The sequence below is a fragment of the Cydia pomonella genome, chromosome 23, assembly GCF_033807575.1.
Source record: "Cydia pomonella isolate Wapato2018A chromosome 23, ilCydPomo1, whole genome shotgun sequence".
Classification (NCBI taxonomy): Eukaryota; Metazoa; Arthropoda; class Insecta; order Lepidoptera; family Tortricidae; genus Cydia; species Cydia pomonella.
The window spans coordinates 9,604,305-9,631,594 of NC_084725.1; the positions used below are offsets into that span (position 1 = coordinate 9,604,305).

At 36.8% G+C, this 27,290-nt stretch overlaps 2 protein-coding genes across 2 annotated transcripts in view; one reads left to right on the plus strand and one right to left on the minus strand.

Annotated features, from left to right (window-relative positions):
* Positions 1-27,290, minus strand: part of LOC133530525 (plasma membrane calcium-transporting ATPase 2) — a 273,270-nt gene that overhangs the window by 71,223 nt on the left and 174,757 nt on the right. The window lies entirely within an intron of this gene.
* LOC133530519 (uncharacterized) lies at positions 15,369-24,314 on the plus strand. Its single transcript, XM_061868448.1, is given in 4 exon segments — positions 15,369-16,685; positions 17,245-17,960; positions 17,962-23,494; positions 24,054-24,314. Coding segments are annotated over 2 exon segments (1,377 nt in total). The 5' UTR covers positions 15,369-16,685; positions 17,245-17,936; the 3' UTR covers positions 19,315-23,494; positions 24,054-24,314.

Genomic DNA, 27,290 nt, shown 5'->3' on the forward strand with positions numbered 1-27,290 from the left:
AAAACGACACAAAAATTACACACCATTCCCCAAAAAATTATTTTATCAAGCCAGTTTAGTCAACTAAGTGCACTGTCGAATGTCGTTAAATTTTCGACTACTCAAGAATTATTGACTCATAAATAATTCGCCATCACTATTAATTAAGGAATGTACCTATTTGATTACTTCCTTGTCATAGGACTACTAACATAATACGATTTAATAACGACATATCTTTACTACACATCGGCGCATATGACATATCAAAATCAGACACAAAACATTATTATTCGCAAAACAACGTAAGTGCCGTAACTTTCGTACTAAGATAAGTCTCTTATAGGAATAAGTATACACGGTCATTTGTAGAAGGATGTAAGTGTAATGGTTTAGATGAGAATTATGTGACATTGTGTGTGAGCGAGACAATGACAAGGCAATTACAAGTCGTGAGTTAATTAGGGACGTTGTGTCACGTAAGATGGCAACCCTTGGAATTAGGGTTGGCAAGAATTATTTCTTATGTTACTGAGTAAGTTTTGGGACAAGTTTTATTTCGAGTGTGACTTGGAAAGTTAGAACGCTTAGAACACTTGTAAGAGGCCTAGGAACAGTTGCTCCATAAGTGTTTCCAGTTAAAAACCTGTATGCTGTAGTAGCCGGATTCAGTATAAAGATAAAAATGAAAAGAGATGCTTTTGAAATAGTGCAAATTTGATAATCGACGAGAAAACCAGGAATAATAATATTGAATCGCCATGTAACCGAGGTTGAGTACTCACGAATAACAAAGTAAGTAAATTTGACCATTCAGGACTCTACGGATAAAAAAAAACCCGTTAATAGCGTCCGCTAGCTGGCGCGGTTGCACGAAGCGGGTGATCGTTAACGAAAAATAGTACCGTGTAGTGCACCCGCGCCAGCTAGCGGACGCCCTCAATCTGATATAATAGTCGTCAACCATCAATCAATGGCCAAGATAAAAATGCTACGAAAATAATTTTGTGGAATAAAAATTCCTCCTCGTTTTGTAATCGTTGGAAAACGATAAAGGCCGGAATACGCTATTCACGGACGGTTTATTACACACTTACAAGTACACTCGTAAAACCTTAATTTGAAAGTCATTGGTGTTTGTTTCGAAAAACGTTTTCTTTTAAGAAACGGAGTAACGGTTTTTTATAATAATAATAACGTAGTCAGAACATAAGTATACGTTTATCATTATCACGTAACTTAGAAGGTTCGATTGAAGTTGTTCTTAGAATAGAGCTTGAAGATTTTGCTGTGTGCGATATATTTGTACATATTTGAAGAGATACGTATACTCCTAAATTTCTACTAGAAAACTACCTCACTAACCATCTTAGTTACTTAACTAAAATTGTAAAAGTTCTAGATATATAGAAATTTTACAATGTTACTGTTATATCTGTTGCCTTTCGCAAAACATGAGAAGATAGCCGTTTTCAGAAGTTGCGTTATGAAATAGAAAACGTTACTTGTCAATACGGAACGATTCCGTTTCGTTTCACGGAAACTCAAAACGCTCCTGTCCCTTCGGCATCATCGCCAAAAGATATTGCATTAACTCTAGATAGCGACGTAGCGAGTAAATTGCTAATTAATTAAAAGCTTCTTTTACGTAGGTATATTATGTCACGTCAGTATTAATTTTGATACAAGGAGGTATTCTGATTGTAATAGCAGGTTACGAATTTGATCTGGATATGAGTGTCAAAAATGACGTATCTGGTTAAAGAAATGTCAGTTTTGACACTGACATATCATATCACGTTGATAACATATTATTACTATCAGATTACGCCTCAAGGTAGACAAAGATCACGGATTTTCGCTACAATCCGCATCTTTCTAGACAATAACATTTTTTACTTACCGCTTTGGATCTCAGAAGTGAAACAGGTAACGTTAATATATTAAGTATTATGATACTCATATATTAACTAGTATTTGTCTGTTTATTTTGCGAAGTAAGTGTTAGAATAATGTAGGTTGTGTTTGTGGCTTTCGCAAGTTACAAAACATCATTTTTTGACCAGAAACCGACTGTGCTGCTAAATTATTTTTTACACTTGTCATCGTCATTGGCTTAGATGTGAAGTAGTATCAGTTCTGAATAAACCCTTGTTAGCTGGTACCACAGGATTGTCTCGATACGTACCTGCAAAAGAAAAAAACATATTTAGTAATTTAGGTATTAGAGCAAAACTATAAAAATGTGGACAGGTAAATCTTTCTCTACGAAGGGAGTCTCGACCTAAAAAAGGGTTGAACCCTCTTGGATATTGCACGTGTCCTAGCCAAAATACTCTGAGAACAATTATTTTTTATTGATTAGTTCGACAAATACAAAATAACAAAGTAATAAAAAGACATAAGTAATAGATAAATGTAAAAACCTAAAATATTCACAGCCAAATGGATTAGATGCTCCGCGACATAAAAATTTCGCTATTTCATGCCAAGGTAAGTGTAATACAGATTTTTTTTTCTGAAATAAATTTGTGTGAGTTTTGAAAAAGGGGCCCCAGTAAAAGTGCCTTTTCTCAAGGAGCGTCATATTTCAATAATCGTAAACGTACGAATTGGTAAGTTAGGCAAATTACAAATCTGAGTATGTTTTAACTTAAGTTACTTTCTCGAGTGTGTCGTGAATTTGATTTGGTAAAAAGTTACGATGAAAAGTTGTACAGAGGTGAATCGTGATTGATTATATAAATATTTACTGTGCTTTCAATATAATCAAGGCCAATATTGAAATAGGTAATAAATTTCAGAAATTCAAAAAGTCATGCGTGACTCATTATTATTTAACTGAAGCATTCATGTTATTTTCAAAACAAATTTTAATAAGATAAATATACCGAGTGAAGCCAAGCGTTTAAAGAAACATACAATCGTATCAAGAACCTTTTGGAGAGTCAAAATGGCGGACAACGATGCGAAAAGCCGAGATTTACGAATTCAGGAGTCTGAAGTTTGGCAACGCCGGTCATTGATTTTCTTTCAAAGTATATTCGGACTTGCGAAACCGAGTGCTGGAAATATGATAGTGAGTTTTGTGTTCGTGTGGGGATTTAAAACGACTGGCAGAGTTCATGAATTGAATATAATATATATGTATCTGTAGAATGTTTATATTCTTAATCCCTAGAATGAAGTTAATGAAAAAGAATAAATAACTTTTTAGCCAACCAAGGTTTAGATTTAATTTTGACTTCACTCGCATCAATATGTAAGTATATGCATTACGAGTGACAAAATACGAACAAATGTGGCCTTCCACAGGGAAGGGTCCTTATGCACATGAAGCATAAAGACCCTTTAGGCATGGAACGTCACAAATATAAAGTTCGAACGGCGTTCAGTTTTCAATTCGATTCCTACTCGTAATTTAAAGAAAAATCATGTGATGAAACAATATTTATGTAATAATCACATCACATTCCTGATTCCTCACAAACCAATGTACATTTGCTCAAATAAAACTATTCAATAAAGATCATAACCAACCGCGCAGAATCGGGAATATCTATTACAATCGCTTACATAGACGAAAGTTCAGGTGTATGCTCCGTTTTCGTTCACCGTACTGATAACAGGGATCATTAAACTTCTCTTTCACACTTGCATGTTCGTAGTAGGATTAAAAGAGATAGCATTATGACCGGTCGTCATCTTATTTCAAGGTCATAGTTATAATGGACGATGTTGCCTTTCATTCGGCCAGGAATTGGAATAATACCTTATCGAGACTCGCACGAAGGGCGACTGGAAATCGGCACTCATCAAAATTCATGAAAACCGCCTGATTCCAGAAAGGGACTTGGAAAGGGCAAGGAAAATCCATATTTAACATTTAACCGAATATTTGGTAGCTTTCTGTTCATTTCAGCGAACAAATTGTTATAGAATAATCGTGTCGGATCGTCAAAAGGAAGTCTAGGAATTGTTCCATTGATAAGAACCTTTTTTAGACCATATATACCGATGAATATTATTAGGTATTCACTAGTATACCTTAATATATATTAACGCAGTATATTTTTAAGGAAGACCCCGAGTACGGCGTTATATTTTCTGAAAAGACAGCAACATTTCTATACTTAGCACATAACACCGTACACGAGGCAAATAAAAGAAAGAGATGGCGGCACCAAACCGTTACGAATGGCAGAAGTGAATTTGCCCAGCAGTGGAATACAAAAACTGTTAAAAAAGTAGGTAAGCAGCATACGAAATCAACCACAGAACAAGGGCCTCAATGTCTGAACTCTGATACGTCCTAATATGTACACCTATTTCTCCACATTAGGTTTACAAGGTGTAACATCAATCGATACATACTGGCAATGACCCCTCCACGTGCCATCCACAATGACCACTAACTGTACCTAAGTATACAATTCACTTTTCTTCAATGTCATTCTCCCATTTCAATTTTATTTTAAGAACTCTATTATACGTGATTTAATATTTGCCTATCTGAAAGCAAATCAGGTTTTTCTTATTACAATGGAGTAAGGCATACAATCGTGTACATATTCATGAAGGTCGCAGGTTAACCTTGAACCGGTCGTGGTCAAGTCATCCATCACATCCTGTCCTTGGGCAATATCAATGGCATTGTAAAAATAAATGTAGCTACGAAGCAATCCAATCATGATATGAGATGTAAAATTAATGTTCTAAAACATACAATTGACTTTAATAGTCATTAAGCTAATCAACAATTGATAAATAGGATTGTCCATGAATTTGATAACATGAAAAATAAAACGCTTTCAGGGTTAATGTATGTTTATACTTGTCTGACATTATTGTTAAACGTATGAGTGATTTAAAAGCGTGTGATGTTGTAAAAATACTTCTCTCGTTATATAAAAATAAATATCTATATATATATATAATGACATATAATATAGGCATTTTAAGTTACTTCTGACGGCATAATCGTCTGTTATTGAAATTTGTGTTCATTTTCAATTTAGTAACGCAAGACGATTTTTAAGACATCGTTATTATTAAAATAGAAGGGTATACCGTAACTACGCCTTAGGTACATTTAAATTTAGTAGTTTATTAATTAAATAAACCTAGAAATGGTCAGAAATTTACTGCAAAAAACCTAGGTTGCAGCAGTTTTAAAAACACAATTGAATAGAAGAATGCCGGCCGAATACTAATAAATAAATCAAAGAGCGAAGCAAGTGGCTATCTCCCGTTGTTTGAACTAAACGTACTGCGTTTAGCCACTCCCAGGAGCATTCAGCAGGCAACGACACAAAGGTATACAATACAAAGAGTTTCATACGAAGATACGCCCTTTTAACCACCGAAGGAGATACTCGAGAGACGTCAGAAAAATTACTAGCCCGTGGAAACAATGCGGCGTACCAACATTATCTCGAGTAAGAAATAGTTCGGATTTCGCTAGGATTTCTGGTGCGAATTGGAATATATACGATGCGAACGATAACGCAGATACTTTTACGATCCACCTAGAATTCTAGATGCCAAATATAAATAATCAAAACATAAAGTATAATATACATTTACCGAATATTTTCTGTAGTCTGTACAATAAAATGGGAATCACGAAGGATCACAGCATGAAGGATAAGTATTATATTTAGACATAAAAACGTCCATTAGGCGGGTGCGGTTTTGTTTCGCGACGACAGTAAACGTGCCCGAATGTAAACGATTTACGTAACTGTAGCCCCTGTTATGGAAACAATCTACTGATTGCTTAATACGAGCAACAATCACGTTAATGTTACTGCAATGTTAATAAAGGACCTGCCGAGATGAGTACTGTTCGGCGCGAAACTCGAGATGGATATGGATAATAAATCATGTGTCTGTTAATTTTACGGCAACAGAATTAGGGCACGCGTTCGAATTGATAATTTAATCGCTTAACGAGGTAGATAAATATGAAGATAAACTAATATTGCCAAAGAAAAACATTGAGATTTGATATTTATCTATTTTAGTTTAAGTTAATGTAGTTTAGTAATTAATTAAGGTAATTTACTGGTAATTTAATGTAGTTTCGACGCGTACGTCGCGATAGTGTCTCGGATTCCGTTTCTGTGTCTAGGAACATATCTAGGGGAGAAGCCTTTGCCCAGCAGTAGGACACTATAACAGGCTAATAAAAAAGGTTGTCTTATGTAGTACAAATTTAAGAGCCCATTAACGTAGCGCCACTAGAAAATAGGCTCTTAATGTATTATAAGGACCCATTTGCATGCTGTCGAAAAACGGCTAAAAGACATGTAACTTTCATAACACCTTAATGTCTTAATTTTGTCATTATTCGACAGTGACCTCGCGGTGGTTTTCGATAGCAAAAGCCGTCTGTTTCGGACGCTCCCGACCTATTTCAGTACACCGGCCAGCTAGCTATGCTGCGAAACAATGAACTGAACGCGGTGAAACAGGAAAGTTATACTGTCCAGGTTGTAGGATAGAGCGGGACGGTGAATCTGACCGGCGTCACACAGGGCGCTCACATAGTACCCATGTTCTATTTTCGCACGTCGCGATAGTGTCTCGGAATCCGTTTCTGTGTCTAGGAACATTAGTAATCATGTGACTAATGGGCCATCGGCTGAAACAGTGAGTTTAAAACTGTAGTAGGAGTAGGCCAATTGACTCTTGGCCGGGGTCACATTCATAATTGTCACCTCAGATCTTTACAATTAGGCCACATTTAACTGGCGTGCCGGTGTTGCATCGTGTATGTAGTGTCTATTAAACGTTATGACACTGGCAGATAATGAATTCAGGGTTGCATGCTGTCATCACGCCATTACGTAACTTTTACCTATTGTTTGAATTAATCGCGCGTTAAATTTAACGTCAGTCGTGAATATTTAAAGCGCGCTAATTCACATCGTGTTCACAGCTGGAATCTCTTTTATAACTTCAGGGTTTATGTTTTGCTCAAGTCTCATTTTAATGGACGTGATGTGGTCTGCAAAACACAGTAAAATATCCTAAGGACAAAAAGATTTAAAAATGTTATTTTACTCCGCTGGTTGAAACAGTGTTACAGTTTGAAATAACATTTCGTTTTGTACCGCGAAAAATCCGCGTTGATTTGTTTTGATTATAGGACTCTGAACTCCTGAGTCATTCTGTAGCCGATTCGATTATAACGAACAACGGTGCAAGAATTGAAATTTTTGTTAGAAGGCCAGTGTTCAAAAGTGCAGGCAAATGAAAGTGTCTTCTGAACAAATACCTAGTTAATGTAGTTCGAGTTCAATACGTATAAAAGCGTGCGTGCATGTGGTATCGAGCTTATGAACCGAGTTATTTTTAACCGATTGTTTCCCGGAGTTTACCACCCAGACCACATTAACCTGTAACAGCTGTAAATAAAATGATGAAGCACCTCAATAGCGCTCCGGCCAAGATTATGCACACGAGCACTTTGGTTATTTGTTTAACACGTTCGGAAGTAAGCTCGTACATCTTTCGTTGGCAAAGTTTATTTTATTCAGAGCATTAATATGAGGCCCGAATACCTGTGTGTGTTCAATCATAAACTGGTACCTGGTTTGTTTCCAGAGGTACTCGTGAGCATCAGCGTGATGTTTCCTCCATTGCCTAATGAGCGTCTGCTGTGTCTACATCGCGAGTTATTTATAATGCGGCCGACTTTGGACACGGCGGTTGTGTATCGAAGGGTCTGGATTTTGAGTCGGGCATTGTTTGAACAGGATTGGGATTAAAGTTTCGGCTATCTTAGGCTTTTGTTACGCAAGGATAATGTTAGCAAATAGAGGACTGTTAGTTTCAAGTTTTCAAGACAGCCAGGAGTTAAATAACAGAGAGGATTTGTTAAGAGAGACTGTCAACATATTTTTAGAGATAAGTTTCAGTTATTTAGAGTTAAAAAGAATCCGCAAGTTTCTAATTGGATGTAGATTGAACGACTAAAACAGCGAGACTACAGATTAAAACGAAAACATTAGATTTGCAAAATTCCTTTCAGAGAACCGCGGAATTTTGTCGTAAACTTATACAAGACAGAATAGAGCTATGCAAGGAGGGGGAGGAAATAGCCATATCCCTAAGGGGTGTGGGTGTGGCGGGGTTGGGTGACGTCATCGTGGAATTGATTCGAGGGAAGCACGAGGCCGCAACGCGCTCGTATCCGCGCTCCGCATAAATTACTGCTTATTTGTCGTCTATGCTGGATAAACCCCTTATGATGTCATTGGACTGCCGACCTTGGCTTTATTACATCCGATATAAAGAATTAGCTAATATATCGACTCCTTTTGAAGGCAATGCACATGAAATCCGTAAAGTTATGAAATTATTCCGTAATGCTGCTTATATCCGTAGAAATATAGATTATGTCCGATGCAAATTTTATAATTAAATATGGCTCGTTCTTTTTTAGGTTTCTTATTCTTACCATCCCTGACATCTCTTAGTTTGGTAACGAGAATGAGGTCTTTTAAAAATCCGCTGCAACATTTACTAATAGGAATACTTCCTATTGATGCCGCGAAAATTAACACGCTTTTAACACCTTTTAGGCAGACTTTTTAATTACTCGAGGCTTGACGTTAGTTCATTATGAAAACATCTTGGTGTTCATTTGTTCATTCGGGTCCTTGCATACAGCTGTGTACCTTTATATTAGGCAACATCTTTATAAACACATACTAAAGGTTAACATTACTTTACCTCTCACCTTTTCGGCACGAATATGCGGCGGAATGGGCGTTCATTAGTCACGGACGCGATTACGACTGTTCTCATGAACGTTTATTGTGGAAAAGATGAAGAGGATCATTTATGTAAGGGCGGTTACGTACTTAACCGCATCTAGCCAAATATTTGCTTTGTTTCTTTTTCTTTTGAAACAGGATAAATCACTATATTGATGCAAATGCTAACTGACGGTCAGGTCCTATCAATGTTCCAAATTATTTCACAGTTCTTTTTTCTATAAGGCATACAATGCAAATATTGTATCTAACTTATGGTGTGGTTAAAGCCCTCTTATTCTTACCTAGCTATTACCTAACTATTCACAATATGGCGTGGTTATAGCCCGATTGATTTACCAATATACAGTAGTACATACCAAATCCCACCCTGATTGCCATGCAAAAAATGCTTTGTCCAATTTCAAAGCGGCTAGGAATGTTTTTTCCTTTTCCCCCAGAGCACTAAATTGGACAAGACTAGGCAGCAGTTAGCGCAGAAGCGGACTTTACGGCGTCGTTCCGATCCCGGCGAGTTGGTGCTGTTCAACCACATCTGATATTCAGGGGATGCATTCCGAAAGCTTGTTGGCACGGGAGAGGTGAGGACTCAGGATGTCTAGTATAAATGTTATCTTCGATATGCAGACACACAGACAGACAGTCGTGGAGATTACAGCCCTAAATGCCCAGACGATTGGTAAGGAAGTAGGTGTTTCGAGCAGAAAGGAAGATTGAGATTAAGTCGTTTCAATACATGTTTTGGTTTCTATTCACTGTTTAGAATACAAATCAATTATCTGTGGCCAAATTTTCGCTATGTCGGCTATCATTAAATAATTTGACCAACATACCTATTATGCGGTTTTTTTTATTACGTACTACGTAGTATTATCAGTTATCACCGCAAAAAGAATGCCTATTTGTTTAATGGATGACTAATTTTGCTATTAACAAATTTGATCTGCTAGAGGGGAGAAAAGGTTCAGGGCGATATACAGGTTCAGACGTTACTCACGTCAGCAATTGGAACAAACATCGAGCTCGTAAATACGGGACGTTAACTCGGACTGACCAGTACGCAAACAGGCAAGATTAAAGAACAGTTTTATGCAGTTGCGCCGCGCAAATTGGACAAACGTTTGTACATCGAGTTTCGAAAAGCTTTCTGAAAGACTGATGACCGCTGGCACACAAAGGTTTTTGAGTGACATACGACCAGTTAAATGATGAGGTAGTTCTGACATTGTCCGCACAGAACTTGATCCTCGTTAAGACCCCTTAGAGGTCTTTCAGCTGATATTATGATTTCCAGTTGCTTGTGGTCTTCACCAAATCCTTGGTCCATACTTAAACTGTAATCAAAAGAAAGAACCATTCTGCTCGAGCGTCCTGGTGGTTCTACTACTGATTTTACCCCCAAATGTAAAATAATTCTAAGCAATCGATATCAACCGATAGAAACACATTTTAGGTACTGACTTCGCTACCACCATGGAATACGAGTAGTAGCTTTAGTCCTGACTATTGATTAAATAGTATTGATTAAATGATATACTACTTCGTAAATATAACAAGATAACTTGACCTGACCCGCTATTTAATATTAAAGAAGCTTTTGCAGTTTGCTCGAAGGATATTGAAGACAAATATTTAAGTTACTATACGGAGTATTGTCTATGAATTTTAAATGATATGAACGAGTAATGTTTATTTATTTCCTGTAATAAGGGACATGGTTGTTATCTGTCTGTGTACACCTAGTTTAATTAATTTTGTCTTTAAAAATTGTTAATTAATGAGTAATTATTCGATATTTTTTAATGAATCAATCCAAGTACAGAGCGTCGGTGTATGTGAGACTTTGTATATTTATTTAAATAATTAACATATAATGGAATTAGTCACCGGCGCACAACTTTGTTTACGATAAAGACAATGACGTAAACTGTTGAACAGTGTACAAAGCTATATGTAACTCTAAATACCTACTTTGTTGAAAATGCTTCTTTGTAGACAGTTATTCGACGTTAATTATTAATGTTCACTTGTAAATTGGCTTTATAAAATAAATGACTATGACTAGCTATTCAGTCCAAGCAAACTCTACCGACTATAGGGACAAGGGTGTCATCCATAAATTACATCACACGTTTAGGGGGAGCGAGGGGGTCAAGAAAATGTGACATGTTGTGACAGGGAGAAGAGGGAGTCCCAAACTTTTTGACCTCACTTTAACATCATCAGTAACCGAAATTATTATTATTTTTTAATTCGTTGTAAAGTTAAATAAGTAACGAGAAAGATAATCGTTTCTATTTGTTTAATTTTATATTTTCACACCTCACCAGGGGGTTTGCTAAAAATTACCCCCAAGTATAGGGGGACCTACTATCAACGTCATATATTTATAGCAAACTGTCGTCTTCTTCTGCCGCTTGTCAAGTCTGTGCAAAGATAGCTTGGACTGACTCGAGATCATGTACGTATTGTTATGTCAATTCACAATCATTTATATTATGATAATCCAAGTCACATCATTAATGTTCATTGCATGCATTTTTTGTAAATAAAGTATTAAGTAAATACACAGATAGCTAAGCAGAATGACATACACTAAAAAGAAGCCATCAAGTTCGTCCGTATCATTTCAAAAACTTCATTGGGTTAACTGTGCTACATCCAATAATTATTCACTATCACTATTCACATCCAGCAACAAAACAAAAAGAAAAAACAAATAAATTGGCTAACTGTCCGATATAATTTCTTATATCGGACAGTTAGCGGCAAAAAACAATGTCCCCAGGGGCCGACTGACCCTCGGTAAAAAAAAGTCAATTGATGAGATAGGTTGCGGGCGTTGCGGCGGTACGATCGGGATACTACTAGTAATACAAGTTATTTTGTACGGTTTTAGTTTACTGTTCTAGAAGAAACACTACTGAGGCTCTACTGCGAAAAACGAATATCCAAATTTTGTTATCTGCCTCTCTATTGCTCGAATACGCAAAAATAATAGTTTCCCGATTTTTCGATGTTGGCCGTAGGCCCTCTGGTACTTTAGAAAGGGAGAAACAATTTTTACTTTAATAGGAAAGTCAATTGTCATTATGGCATCATCAATAACATGTCATCTACGTTTCAATAAGGGGAGGCCTTCTCGCTTTTGCATATAAGTATTTTGTTTTTTTAGCAATTCCAACCGCATTTCGTCAGATTGAGTGTGCTCTGTCTGTTTTGTCAAGATGTCTGGCCGCTTCAAATACCGTGTAGGACTTTTAATCCAAAGCACAGTTATAGTTTTACAACCATTCGCGTTCTTTGATCACTAAGTAGCCATTTCTGCTCTAGAGATGTAAATAACTTCCTTTATTTCCATAATAAAGCCCCTTTTATGTGTACTCCGAGAAATCCCAGCTGTATTTCAAGACGATGGTTTCAGGAATGCCATTTATTTAAATTCCTGTCAGTCTTTGGGATTTTTCTTATAGGTATTTTCGTTAATAAAAAACGTAATACCAAATTATGATAGGTATAACAAAGGATATTACATTGAATTATGTATTTTCTATTAAACACTAAAAGTATTCGACCCAATAGCTTCCTGTCCAAATGTTGAAGCACTAGACAGAATACTTCGAGTACATATTTATGAAACTGCGGTTAGTTAGATATTGTAAAATTTATCACCATTTTTTATCACCTTCGACGATAGTAAAACTATTTAAATCAAGCCTAGTGATGGTTCCAGACATTTATTTGTTATTTTTTGATAGATGTAATTTCTATACCTATATCGTAAAATGGAACGCATTAATTAGCGATAGTAGGTAGGGTAGCTTTTTCGAATATTTTTGACGTTTATAAAAGCCTGTTGAAGGTAGATCGATTCGATGGCTGCTCATGACCGTATGCGCAAGTTCGTTCGTCGTAATAAATCAAAAATACGCTATAACTGTCGATTTGTGTGCTCAAAACCCTCGCCAGAGCCACCCCAGCATCAGCTCGCCATTGGAGAATGTACCAACCAGCTATTCGCCGTGCAGAGACGGGCTGAGTTGGCTTTCGATTGATTCGTTTTCACTGGCATTAGATTGCTAAATATTCTCGCTAAAAACAATTTCCCTACTCGAAGGCGATTGTCAACCTCGTTCAGAACACATCGTCATATCACTGATACATTAGCACTGATGACGGCACCATTGTCATTTGTAGGTATAATGACCTTACTTCCACAGCAAATGACGTAATGCCCACTGATTCCTTGAGACAAGTAACTTAGTCATCGGTGACGACGATATAGCAGAAACTATTAAATATTCATCGTTAATTAAATACTAGTTTACTCTTGCGTGGAATCTGATTTAATCGGTATGTTGACTAGATGATATTTATAGATCTTATTCATCGATTCAATCGAGAATTGCTTGATTTATTCATTTAGACAGCCTCAGACGAGCGAATGTTACATTATATCTATATTTTCTGACTGGATTTAATGTGTCTAGCATCAAGGTACCATCAGCCATAAAAGTGCATGGCGACTTTATCAATAGATTCATTCATAATTTCTACATGCAATTTCACATTGCATGCGACAGTGAGCTACTGTACATAAAAGGATTAGTCCTATATACTATAAACCTGAATATTATAGGGCTCCTTCAATGCCCTGTGACACCTACGCTACTAAGTATTTAGTAGTATTAGTATACTAATACCAGGAAAAAAGTTAATACTTAAAATTGATGCTGTACTCATGACGTCGTGACTGTCGTTAGTCAAGACAAAAAATCTCATCTGCTCTTATAGATAAAAACTAACACTTTTTGCAATTACAAACTGCAGAAATCAAGACAATGAAAAAGAATAATGACATTATCCAGACTGCACTCTCATTAATCTTTCATCATCCATCATTGAAAAAACTGCAGTTCAGACGGTAACGGAGGAAATTAAAATCTGAGAAAGAAAAAGCAAAGTATTCCTTGGAAGAATAATATGGTTATGTAAATTTACTTCAGCGGGTATAGTCGGGTTCATTTCCTAGCTGACCAAACAAGACGCGATCTACAGAAACTAATATCTATAGTTAACGGAGTCTAAGAACGAGTGAGTGATTTAATATTGCGATATGACATCTGACTAAGGGCGTAATGGCTCATTTAGACGGTGCGAAAACTCGCATGCAAGTTTCATTATATTGCGGTATTTCATCGGTCATCTGAATTAGAAGTAGTACATAGACTAAGTGTGGATGTACAAATAAAAAATAAATTATACATTATCTCCGAAATGGAGTTAATTAGAATACCGATGTCTTTGAGAAAGAAACTTAATTTAAGCTCAGGAATGCAATCTTGAAATTAAGGAAAAAAAAAACGGTGAATAACCATAAGCTAAGTCTACACTTGTGTAAATACTAGGGTGTCTGATTTCTATATAGAAACTTACATATGCACTAAGCAACCATATACATTATATATTATATATTTATAATAGAAGCTTTCTGGCCTCTGCACGTTATATATAACATGCAGAGACAGACTTTTGCTGCTCAGTACTTATTCTTGTACGCTCAAGTATTTATTCTTGTTTAATTTATCAGTTATTTATTACTTATTATTATTTCTCATATTATATTAAATGACATAATATATACTATATCGAATGATAATATTTCCATTAGCTTTTCCGGAAAAAAAAAACAATACAGTATGAACTGTTAGATAATTTTAACTGATTTATGTTTATAATTCCTACACGTCATCAAAAGCGCACACTAGAGCAAGGTCACACACATTACCAATAATAAACATGACAAATTAAGTTTTTAACCCTATACACACCACTAACTACAAAACGTAGTAACTCATCACATTCTCAAGGTATTTAACCCTTTTTCTGCCGCCAAATTCGCCTCGCCATTGTGCCTCCGTACCACTCGTCCTCGTGGCACCATACGCAAAAAGCAATTTCGGCGATGTAAAGCGTTAAAAAAAAACAAAGGGTACGGAATAGGTCACGTCCGAGATCGCGACGTGTCATTTGTATGAGCTGTCAAGATCAGGCCGTATATTCATGAAGCGAGGCGTTCGATAGCGGCGAACCAGTGCGGCACGATATCCAATTTAGAAGCGATTAACGTAGGCTACGTTAATCGCTTAGTGAGAGACCACACTACGTCGCTTGCCAAGTTTGAGTATAGTGTCTAGTGTGAACTTGGCGCGACCACAGCTAAGAGCGCAAACTTAACGTGGTCAGACTCTACACTGAAAAAAATAGATAGCCGAACTGGTTTTGTAACTTTACTAAATAACTAAACTACGGTTATAAGAAAATAAACTTTGCATAAATTTACAAACTTATTTTGTACTGTATACCCAGTACCTGAACACTGATAGCCAAACACGGTTTTGTAACATATAACACATAGTTCGCAAGTCCCAATTTTTGTGTAAACAGTAACCAAAATTTTGTTACAGTTATGCAAACATTTCTTTCAGTGGACCATCAGAATATACCAAAATGAGATCACAGATTATACTGGACCATCCGACTCAACGCTCTACGTTTGGTATCATTTGACATACTTAAGTACATACAATTGACAAAATTAATATTTTTTTTGTAAACCTTATCGCAATTATATAATTAAATCCATCAATGGTCAGTTGATGTTGCTATATAAAGACGTGCAAGGGTGTTGCCAGATCAGAATTTTAAAAGATGCTATATAGCATGGATCTGAATGGATGGATGGATGGTTTGGATGGAGGCGAAAAGTTGCTAAAGTAATTTGTTGAGTATAGAAAATTGTTACCAATTGGCATATTTGTGACTGGAAAAGCTGCTAAACTTAGCACCCAAGTGTTGGTAATACTGTAGGGTAGGACAACGGGTGTTGTGACGTCCCACCCCCTCGACCCCCGGCCTTCGCCTGGGACATATCGGCCCTCGATTCGAGCTAATTCGATTTGAGTGGCCATGTCATCTTGATCCGTTCCAGTTACGACGAGTTTCCATACTGACACCGCTGTTCGGCATCGAGTGTTAAAGCTATTCTTTCAGTTTTAAATATTTCGCATTCGCATTTTTAAATATATATATATTTAAAAATGCGAATGACTAGCAGGCGTCCTAAACCTTGTTTGCGTCGAATTGTCTTGGGGTATGGGGTAGCACGTTAGAAATCATTTAGTCGTTTGGACAGCAGCGAGTGGACTACCATACAAACATATTTATGAAGAGGCGCACCCTGACTCGTATTGTCATATTATTAAAGGTTAGATTTGACAAATCAGCGCACCTTCGTGAATCACACGAACTATATATACCTTTTCGAAAAGCCCCGTGTTAAAGAAAGCAACATAAAAATGTATGTTTATGCTAAAAAAGCTAGATTTTAGCTAATAAATTATTACGCATAAAGAAAGATGCGTCAGTATGATAGCTTTTATATTAACATCTGATTCAACGTAAAATAATCTTGGGTAGGTTGTAACGGTTTACCGTTATCTTTAATTAAAATCCTATGAAATAAAAAAATACAACTAAAACCTAAATATAATTATAAATTACTATAATACTAACTAATACTCACTATATATATATTGACAAAGAAATCATACAAAAACTCTAAAAAGTAATAAACTACACATAATAAATCTACGAACAAACGGAATTGACGACTGCATTTGCTATTAGATAAAACTAGATGCGAATACAAAGGACTACGTCACCCGCTCGCGATAAGCGATGTGCACTGGCCGGTTAATGAGACACATACGCGTCCGCGACATTTCTACCACGGCTTTGACAGCGAAAGGTCAAATTAACTAAATCTAAAACGTCATGAAGCGACAAATTTTTAATATGGTGAAATAAAATCTAAAACTAAATGTGTTAAGTTTAAGTTCCAGTATTTCCCCAAATAGGGTGAGTGTTTTGAATATTTTGTAGTTTTTAGAATAAGGTAACTTCCGTAGTTATTAGCATAGTAAGGAAACATATTCTTCATGCAATCATTTTACATTTTGTTCTTAATGGGTACATATTTCACTAACTTTTTATTAACTGTAATTTCCTATAGAAGTAACGTTGGAAATAATAAGTTTCTCAATCCTTCTAGAAATATAAGTCTACCCACTTTGTAAAAATCTTGGAAATCATAGTTAAAGTTATGCTTAAATCTAATTTAATAGTACAAAATTACATTCCGAATTGTAGTTTTCATGCATTGGTAATGCCTTTAGTTGTTTTTATGTTAGTAGAAGTAGATTTAATAGCTTTCGATTCACTTTCTTCTTTGTTTAAAAAAAAATAATGATGTTTCTACTTGTGACTGCCACATCATTGATCACCATTTAAATGTTTTGGGGTTCACTAAACCAGCCTACTATTCAATTAGCACATTAATTTGGCCTAAATCCGGATGTCGCAGTCACTAGTTAAAAATCGGACTTTTCTTGAAATGGCCATTTTACCGGAATTCCAGGGACCAAGTCTGGGGTTTCAATTGGAACACACCGACCCCACTGCGCGTGCTCCCGTTCAGGTTCCGGAAGGTTCCGGCTGAGGATCCGGAACCCTGCTGATGACGGCCTCCTCTACAAGTGCGAAACCGTAGTGCAGGGAAGTGACCCCTATCAAGGGCTTGTTTCCGACCTAACTGTGTAGTGCCAGCTCAGAAAAGACTCACGACCTTGTCCTTCTTTTAGTTAGTTTTTTTTGTTTTAAATACATCTTGTAAATTTTACTCAGGTTAGTTTTCTTCCGTCTCACTCTGCAGTCTACCCTAATTATTGCGACGCTAAACGTCACATTTGGCGCCCATATTGGTTATTTTCTGAGCTGTGCACAATTGAAGCAAGTCCTTGGCCTTTTTCTTTCCTTGGTTTTCATTGGTGTTGGTGGCTTTCTAATATTGACACTTGTAATTCATTTAGTTTTTAAGTCTGATTTGAGCAGTTGCTTGGTACGTGGTTGTCTGTTATCACTTCACATTGTTATAGCACGTTTTTCTTGTTTGTAAAAAAAAAATATAGACGTTACACTTGGCTTATACCTACTAATTTAAAATCATTTTAAATTCTATCGTACCCTACATTCCACTTACTTAGCAACTAAACTTAACTGCTTTCGAATCAATTGTAATCAAAACACACACCTTTCACTTAAAATTTAAACATGTCGTACCCAATTAAAAATTTTGTCACTACAAAAAGCTGAACTTGAATATGAGGTGATTCTCAGAGGTGGTTCTACTGGTTCGGTACAAGACCTTCGAAGCCAGATAATAAAATTGGCCATACCTCCTGAGGACATATTGGAATCCCATTTAGAGCCTGCGGTTGACCTTGATGCTGTTAAAGACAGTCTAACTAAGTCGCAAACCATGCTAACATCCCTCAAATCTAAATTTGATAAGACTCTGTTCTTGCGTACCGAAAATCTACTTCATCACATATATCACAGACTAAGACGTATCTCGAGCGTCAGTGCCACGTTAATCGACCAGCACAAAAATAATTGCACTAACTTTAACAATCAATACAAAGAAATTACGGCGTTGAAGCCGGCATCAACTTCAAATGCAAATGCAGTCTCAGTTTTAGAACCTGAAGCTACGGTGGTTCACTGTGATCGTAATCTAACCTCTGACTTAGCGAAGCTAAAGTACTCTGGAAAAGCCTGTGTTTTTTCCTTCATTCAACGAGTTGAGGAATTCGTAGAGGTTAGGAATATATCAAAAGATCGTATATTGAAATTTGCATACGAGATTTTCACTGACGACGCGCTACATTGGTTCCGTTGCAATAAAGAAAGTTTTCAAAGTTGGGACGATGTCGTCGTCCTATTAAAAAAAGATTTTAGTCCCAAAAATTACGACTATCGCCTAACTAATGAAATCAAATCACGTACGCAAGGGGAACAAGAAAACATATCTATTTACTTATCTATTATGCATGGCATGTTCGCGCGATTGGTTAAACCATTGTCTGAGGAAGAAAAACTCGAAATTATCTTACACAACATTCGGCCATGTTATGCAAGCACCCTAGCCGCTTCGCCTGAGATCAAGGACCTGAAGACTTTAAAAAACCTTTGCTCAAACTATGAGGACATTCAGTCACGTTTATCCTTGTTTCATGAACCGCCTAGGGTGACTTCTGAAACTCTGGCCCCAGAGTTTGCTTACACTAAATATCATAAAAATAATAACTACTATACAAATAAAAATTACCAAAATACTAATTCAAATGAAAAACAGAAAAACTATTATAACCAAAACAAATATCCTAACTACTCGGGTTCTTACAACTACAACAAATGTAAACCTGAAGAAAAACCTACGACTACTAATGCTGTTCAAGCGACAGCAAGTACTTCAAATCTTGTCAACGCTTCTAGTAACTTGCGTAAGTACTGCCCTAGGTGTCGCACTGATACACACTCTTTGAAAGAATGTAAACAACCACACTTCCCTATCTGTTTTAAATGTGGTGACAAAGGTGTACGTTATCCGGATTGTAAATCTTGTAACCCTAAAAATGCAAAAAACTAAATTTAGTGGATTGTAGTGCACATAAATCTCCCAACAAATCTAGTGAATATTTTGATGATGCAGAGTGGAAAACGTGGCTCAGTTTTATATCTACGTTTTTCACTTGCTATTCAGTCACTGCAATCCACGATTCAGATAATCTACATAGCAGACCATATGTCTCAGTTCAGATCAATGGTAGAACTATTCATGGTTTGTTAGATACGGGTAGTGGTTATACAATTCTAGGCAATAACTACCACAAAGTTTTATTGGATGCGGGTTTCAAATTCGACAGTACGGATACGCTTAATTTATACGCAGCTGGCAAACATAGATTAAACAATATCGGTATGATCAATCTGCCTGTCTCGTTCTTAGATCAAACCCACATCTTGAAGGCCTACGTTGTACCAGAGGTTGAGAACTCCTTGATATTAGGTATGGATTTCTGGAGAATATTCGAATTGTTTCCTAAAAATCTAGATTCAGTAATTTTGCCTAGGGATGTTGATCAATTAAATTCTCTGTCACTAGATGCTCAACCTACGCACTTATGTGACTATGACCATCTTTCACCTGAGCAAAAGGTTACGGCTGATCATATCACAGCTCAGTTTCGTGACATTTCATATGAAGAGCGTGGTTTAGGGCGCACTTCTCTAATTACTCACAATATAGATACCGGTAATGCTGTTCCTGTTCGACAGAGATACTATAGAATGTCTCCTGAAAAACAGAGAGTACTAAACACTCAACTTGATGAAATGTTACGTGAGAACGTGGTAGAGCCTTGCGAGAGCCCTTGGTCGTCCCCAGTTCTATTGACACCTAAAAAAAATGGCGAAATGAGATTCTGCTTAGATAGCCGTAAATTGAACGCAGTTACTATCAAAGATGCTTACAGTATCCCTTACATTTCAGAGATTCTTGATAACTTGCGTGACGCGAAGTATCTCTCTAGTTTAGACTTGTCAAAGAGCTTTTGGCAAATCCCTATTAAGACAGAAGATCGGTGTAAAACGGCGTTTTATATTCCTTCGCGTGGTACCTTTCAGTTTGTTTCTATGCCTTTTGGCTTAACCAATGCTCCAGCAACGCAACAACGATTGGTTGATATGTTGTTCTATGGGCCTGATTTTGAGCATAAAGTTTTTGTATACATCGACGACATTATCATTGTCTCATCGACCTTTGAAGAACATATCTCCCTACTTGTTCGAGTTCTAGAGAAGCTTAAAATGGCAAACTTAACCATTGGATACCAAAAGTGCCAGTTCTTCAGAAATAAACTGTCTTATTTAGGCTATGTGGTTGATAGAAATGGACTACAACCGAACCCGGAAAAAATTGAGGCAGTTATTAACTATCCAACGCCTACTAACCGCAAGGAAGTTCGTCGGTTTATTGGAACGGCATCATGGTATCGTCGTTTCATTCCAAATTTTAGTTCTATAGCTTCACCCCTAAATAAACTTACTTCCCAAGCTAAAAACTCACCCCCATTTAATTGGTCTACCGATGCTGAAAATGCTTTCCGTACGCTAAAGGAAGCTTTAATATCTTCCCCTATATTATCGTGCCCGGATTATACGCAGTCTTTCCAAGTACATACGGATGCGAGTGATTACGGCGTGGGTGCGGTCCTGACACAATTCATAGACAATCAAGAGAAAGTTATAGCGTACATGAGTAAGTCTCTCTCTAGCCAAGAGCGTAACTACAGCGCAACGGAACGAGAGGCACTTGCAGTACTTACAGCGATTGAACACTGGAGGTGCTACTTAGAGAACGGCAAAAAGTTCGTGGTGTATACCGATCACTCGTCCCTCAAGTGGTTTTTAAACCTAAACAATCCTACGGGCCGTTTAGCTCGTTGGGGAGTTCGCATGTCCTCATTCAACTTTGATATCAAGCATCGTCGTGGTTCGGAAAATGTAGTACCAGATAGTCTCTCCCGTTCTGTTGCTATTGCCGAGATTGAAGAGATCCCAATAGGTCGTGACATGTTTTATTCTACGAGTGACCCATGGTATCTAAATATTTACAATGGTTGCCAAAACACTCCTACTTCATTTTTAAATTACAAAGTGACTAACGGTAGACTATTTAGGTTTAAAAAAAGTTTAAATCCTTTAACCCGTGAATTTGAGTGGAAAGAAGTAATCCCTCTCGAATTTAGACTCGACATTATAGTTAAAAACCATTCAGAACCTACCGCTGCCCACTTGGGCATATATAAAACACATAAACGACTTTCTTTAAACTACTTCTGGCCCGATATGCATCACGATGTCGTTAAATTCGTTTCAAGTTGTGATACTTGCTGTGCTCACAAGCATGCTACTCATGCTACTCTTGGCATTATGGGCCGTCCTAAAGACTGCTCACGCCCTTTTCAAATGTTGAGCATGGATCTTATAGGTCCCCTACCCCCGTCGAGAAAACAGAACACCTTTATATTTGTCGTGACATGTTGTTTCTCGAAGTATTGTCTATTATTCCCAATTCGTCGCGCAACCTCCGAGATAATAGCTAAGTTAATCGAGGAAAAAGTTTTCTTAGTTCATGGCGTGCCCAGCACTGTTCTTATGGACAATGGAAAACAGTTCACAAGCAACCTGTTAAAGAAGTTGTTTAATGACTACAATGTGCCTAATGTAAAATTTACGCCTAAATATACTCCGCAAGTGAACACAGTAGAACGTTATAACAAAGTGATCATTACGGCAGTGTCATCCTACATTGAAAACGACCATAGATTCTGGGACTGCAACCTACCTAAAATTCAATTCGCTATGAACACAGCTAGTAATGAGGTGACAAAATACAGTCCCTCATTTCTCGTTCATGGACGAGAGTTGGTCACTAGTGGCTTACATTACATTGACGCAGAACTAGGCGACGAAATAATATTTACCCCTAGAGATGAGTATGCGGAGAATCTGGGTAATTTGCGAAATTTTTTCGATAAGGTTCAATCCTCTCTAGTTCAAGCCCATGCCAGGAATAGTGAACACTATAACTTGCGTCGTAAGGATCATAATTTTAAAGTTGGTGATACTATTTGGAAAAAAACCTTCTACCTTAGCGACAAAAACAACATGTATTCCAAAAAACTTGCACCGAAATACGTGCAATGTAAAATCGTTGCTAAAAAGTCTAACTTAGTATACGAACTAGAAGACATGCAAGGGAATAATATAGGACACTGGCACATCAAAGATTTTAAGATCACCAACTACAAAGTTTAATAGGATTACATAATTCCCTATCAACGATTTCTATATTAACCGTCTAAGTTTATTCATTGGCCTCATGATACGGATTTACAAACGCTGGCACATTCTCTAATTACTCTAGCTGTTAGATTACATTATTTCTACTTTATAAACCACTACCGGTTTGTGAGTTCCAAGCCTATCAATAGGTTATCAAATCTTCTAAAGAGATCTAAAATATACGGAATAGCCAGCATCAGTGTATAATATCACTGAAGACACTGAGGTTAGTGATTAAACTTATTTAAGACCCATTAATAAATACATGAGAGTATTAATACAATCGTAAGTATATTACTCAATGTGCTAGGACGCAAAAACATATTTAGACATGTTTATTGCTTATTTGGCTGTGTGATGAATGTATGGAGAAGTGGTGTATGTTTAGATCGAAGCCTGAATGATAACTTGTGTATCTATTAAGTAGACAACAGAAATAGCGGGTTTTCCTAGTAAAAACCCTAACCTAAAAAGAGGGGTATGTAACGGTTTACCGTTATCTTTAATTAAAATCCTATGAAATAAAAAAATACAACTAAAACCTAAATATAATTATAAATTACTATAATACTAACTAATACTCACTATATATATATTGACAAAGAAATCATACAAAAACTCTAAAAAGTAATAAACTACACATAATAAATCTACGAACAAACGGAATTGACGACTGCATTTGCTATTAGATAAAACTAGATGCGAATACAAAGGACTACGTCACCCGCTCGCGATAAGCGATGTGCACTGGCCGGTTAATGAGACACATACGCGTCCGCGACATTTCTACCACGGCTTTGACAGCGAAAGGTCAAATTAACTAAATCTAAAACGTCATGAAGCGACAAATTTTTAATATGGTGAAATAAAATCTAAAACTAAATGTGTTAAGTTTAAGTTCCAGTATTTCCCCAAATAGGGTGAGTGTTTTGAATATTTTGTAGTTTTTAGAATAAGGTAACTTCCGTAGTTATTAGCATAGTAAGGAAACATATTCTTCATGCAATCATTTTACATTTTGTTCTTAATGGGTACATATTTCACTAACTTTTTATTAACTGTAATTTCCTATAGAAGTAACGTTGGAAATAATAAGTTTCTCAATCCTTCTAGAAATATAAGTCTACCCACTTTGTAAAAATCTTGGAAATCATAGTTAAAGTTATGCTTAAATCTAATTTAATAGTACAAAATTACATTCCGAATTGTAGTTTTCATGCATTGGTAATGCCTTTAGTTGTTTTTATGTTAGTAGAAGTAGATTTAATAGCTTTCGATTCACTTTCTTCTTTGTTTAAAAAAAAATAATGATGTTTCTACTTGTGACTGCCACATCATTGATCACCATTTAAATGTTTTGGGGTTCACTAAACCAGCCTACTATTCAATTAGCACATTAATTTGGCCTAAATCCGGATGTCGCAGTCACTAGTTAAAAATCGGACTTTTCTTGAAATGGCCATTTTACCGGAATTCCAGGGACCAAGTCTGGGGTTTCAATTGGAACACACCGACCCCACTGCGCGTGCTCCCGTTCAGGTTCCGGAAGGTTCCGGCTGAGGATCCGGAACCCTGCTGATGACGGCCTCCTCTACAAGTGCGAAACCGTAGTGCAGGGAAGTGACCCCTATCAAGGGCTTGTTTCCGACCTAACTGTGTAGTGCCAGCTCAGAAAAGACTCACGACCTTGTCCTTCTTTTAGTTAGTTTTTTTTGTTTTAAATACATCTTGTAAATTTTACTCAGGTTAGTTTTCTTCCGTCTCACTCTGCAGTCTACCCTAATTATTGCGACGCTAAACGTCACAAGGTACTATGAAAATGTTTTAAAGTCAGATAGAGAATCAAATGTTGGAAACCATATTAACCCAGAGCTAAAATAGTTCATACGTAAAATAAATCCAGTGTAATAAAAATAAATCTATATTTAATAGATACTTTCATAAGTTTTAATTACTTGGACGTATTATACAAGCTACATTCGATTTTATTAGCGTTAATCAATACGCCACCGGATGGTGTTACATAGTCAGAAAACTGTCATAACTTCCACACTATAAAATTTTCTGCGTAGCGAGATTTTTACTGTACAAAGGCCTGTGCACACCGGATACGTTTGCGTAGACGTGCACTTGCGCGTTGTAATATACAGATCGTTATGAGAGACGGCACACCGCTTGCGTGACATGTGCGTGCACTGCTCCAACATTTTAGACATTTAAGACGGAGGCGGTAACAATCACGTACTCGGGCGGTTTGTAACATTTGATGAAAAGTTAATAGGCTAAAGGTTTATTTTTATTCACTTGGGATGGGAATTTATTCTGTTGAAAACATTTTGTTTCATTTTATACACAAGTATCGAAACTGAATGTCTTAAAATTGACTTCTAAACGACGAGCGTGTATAGTACGAGTAGCACATTAACTTGCCTTTAACTTGTTTCACTAGATGACTTGATACCTAGTCTAGGTATCTGGCCTATAAACCTAATCGAACAGAGTTAATGGATAGGATATCGCACCAAATTTATAGTCGTCCCTGCCTTTAATTAAGGTTCTGACAAATTGTTCGTAAATACAGGTGCGTCTGTGTTGGCCCGATCGCATAGAGTTGAACGATAGACGAATTGATATCGATTACGAATAGTTGCTATGCGAAACTCTCATGCTGCTATCGACATGCTGACCGATGTCGCAAATCATGCCGTGTGGTACGACCGACGAATGTGAGTGTTTACCCATGAATCGTTCGAGTACGGGCGCGTGCAAGTTGACATGGGCTGACCGTAACTCAATACTGCTTAACGATTTTGGTCCATAATTTGAATATTGCCCAAAAAAACGAGTCTGGCTGCAAAATGGTCTAGCGGCCAAGGCTCGGAAACCGGTTAAATTTCCAAACCGTTGTCACGTACTTGGCGCAAAACGTTTAAAGACGGTTTCGCTCGAAAAACCTTTATTTTTAAACAGTTCTTGTCGAATTAACCGGTTTAGAGCAATAAAAACCGGTTTCTTCTTATGTCGGCGTCTACGTTTCGTCGTTCGTTGAATAAATCATTTTTTTTTAGGTTACAAAAGTTCTTAAAACATTCGGAAGAAAACCGAAATAAACCGGTTCCGAGCCATGAGAGCGGCATGAGTAGGAAGAGGAAGACACGATATTTCTGCTCCTATCGACTTCAGTAAAGTGAAAATTACGTACGGATCTCGAGGTTACAGTAAGCTCTAAAAGCAATCGAAATACACGGACCCACATCGTATCCTACTCCATTAAAATATTGTAAAAATTACCTTGTTTCATGGAAAATAAAGTACACGTGCCGCTAGAAGTTGGAGATACGCGGTTGCGGAGGTAGCTGTAATGTTCCGCATGGGACTAGACGTAATGAATCGGATAATTTGTGATAAGAATTTCGAGTAAGCATCAAAATTAAGAAATTTTGTGCTGGTTTAAAATGGATTAATCTAATTATGTTCTTGATTAAAGCCGCCGTTTTATCCCGATTATTTAAGTATGATTCGGTAGTGTTTTTATTTTATTTTTATTTATTTATTAGCATTAACATGTGGTGACGATTTGTGATTTTGAATCATCGTTTAATCTAAGCTGATGAATGTTTCGTATGTTCCTTTTTTATGGCATGGCATTATACAAGATATACTAAACATTGTTTTCTTTCTATTTTTCCAATTTCGCAGATATTTTTTTAGCTCTATCATGTGTCTATCTATAATTCACGAAAATTGATAAAGGCAAAATGTGTCAATATTGTTTGCTGTGAGGAAGTATAAATCATTTAGTCAACGGTCATCTATATAATACCATATTTGGCAGCCTTCCCTTAACTCAACTTTAATGCAACTTTGTTAACCAATAAGAACGTTTTCGCTAGATAAAGTCGCTGTACGCAAGGGCCATTTCTCCAGGTTTCCATCGCTCGGGGTGACAGGGCATCTATCACGCACAATAGCTCTGCCTATCAGGCGAAAGTGAGCCCTGAAGGCATGTAAAAAGGGCAAGAGTGAAAAAGGGCGAGGGAAAATATTTTTATTTGTGCAGCGACTTTGGAAGGTTTTTGCGAAATTTATCAGCGGTTTTGCTGGTAAGGATAATCGGTGATGTTAAATGAGTCGTTTACATAGATTAGCCTGATATCCGTTACTAATTAATTTTTAGCCAATTAAAATGGTTTTAATGTCGATAAAACGAGCAAAGACAGGAGCGAATAACACCGGTGTAAATGGAACACGAGGTCAATGACACTCATAATTTTATTATTATACTATACTTTATTTATAATAAATCCAATAAGTGGAACGAACGTTTACCTTAGCCTATACGCTTGTGGAAAATGTATTTTATTGTTAGACGAATAAGGTTTGTTTCTGTATGGATTAAATGCACCACGAGGCTTATTATTTTTTTCACGAACACAAGCGGTAAAGTTCACAGGGTGTACTTTAGGTTCGTATCGATTTTGGTTCGTTGAACTGGGCTGTTATTTTCACTGCTTATATTGCGACGTCCCAGCGTAAGCTTGGCCTGGGGACCGATAAGATTTATACATAATTGGGAGGTCATAATACTCTGGTTTCGTTTGCGAGTGCTCGGTAATAATTATGGTAATATAAAACTACTTTACCAAAGGACACAGAACGTAAGATGTCTAGCTTATTTTACAATTTTTGCATTTTTATGGACCAATTGTAAAATAA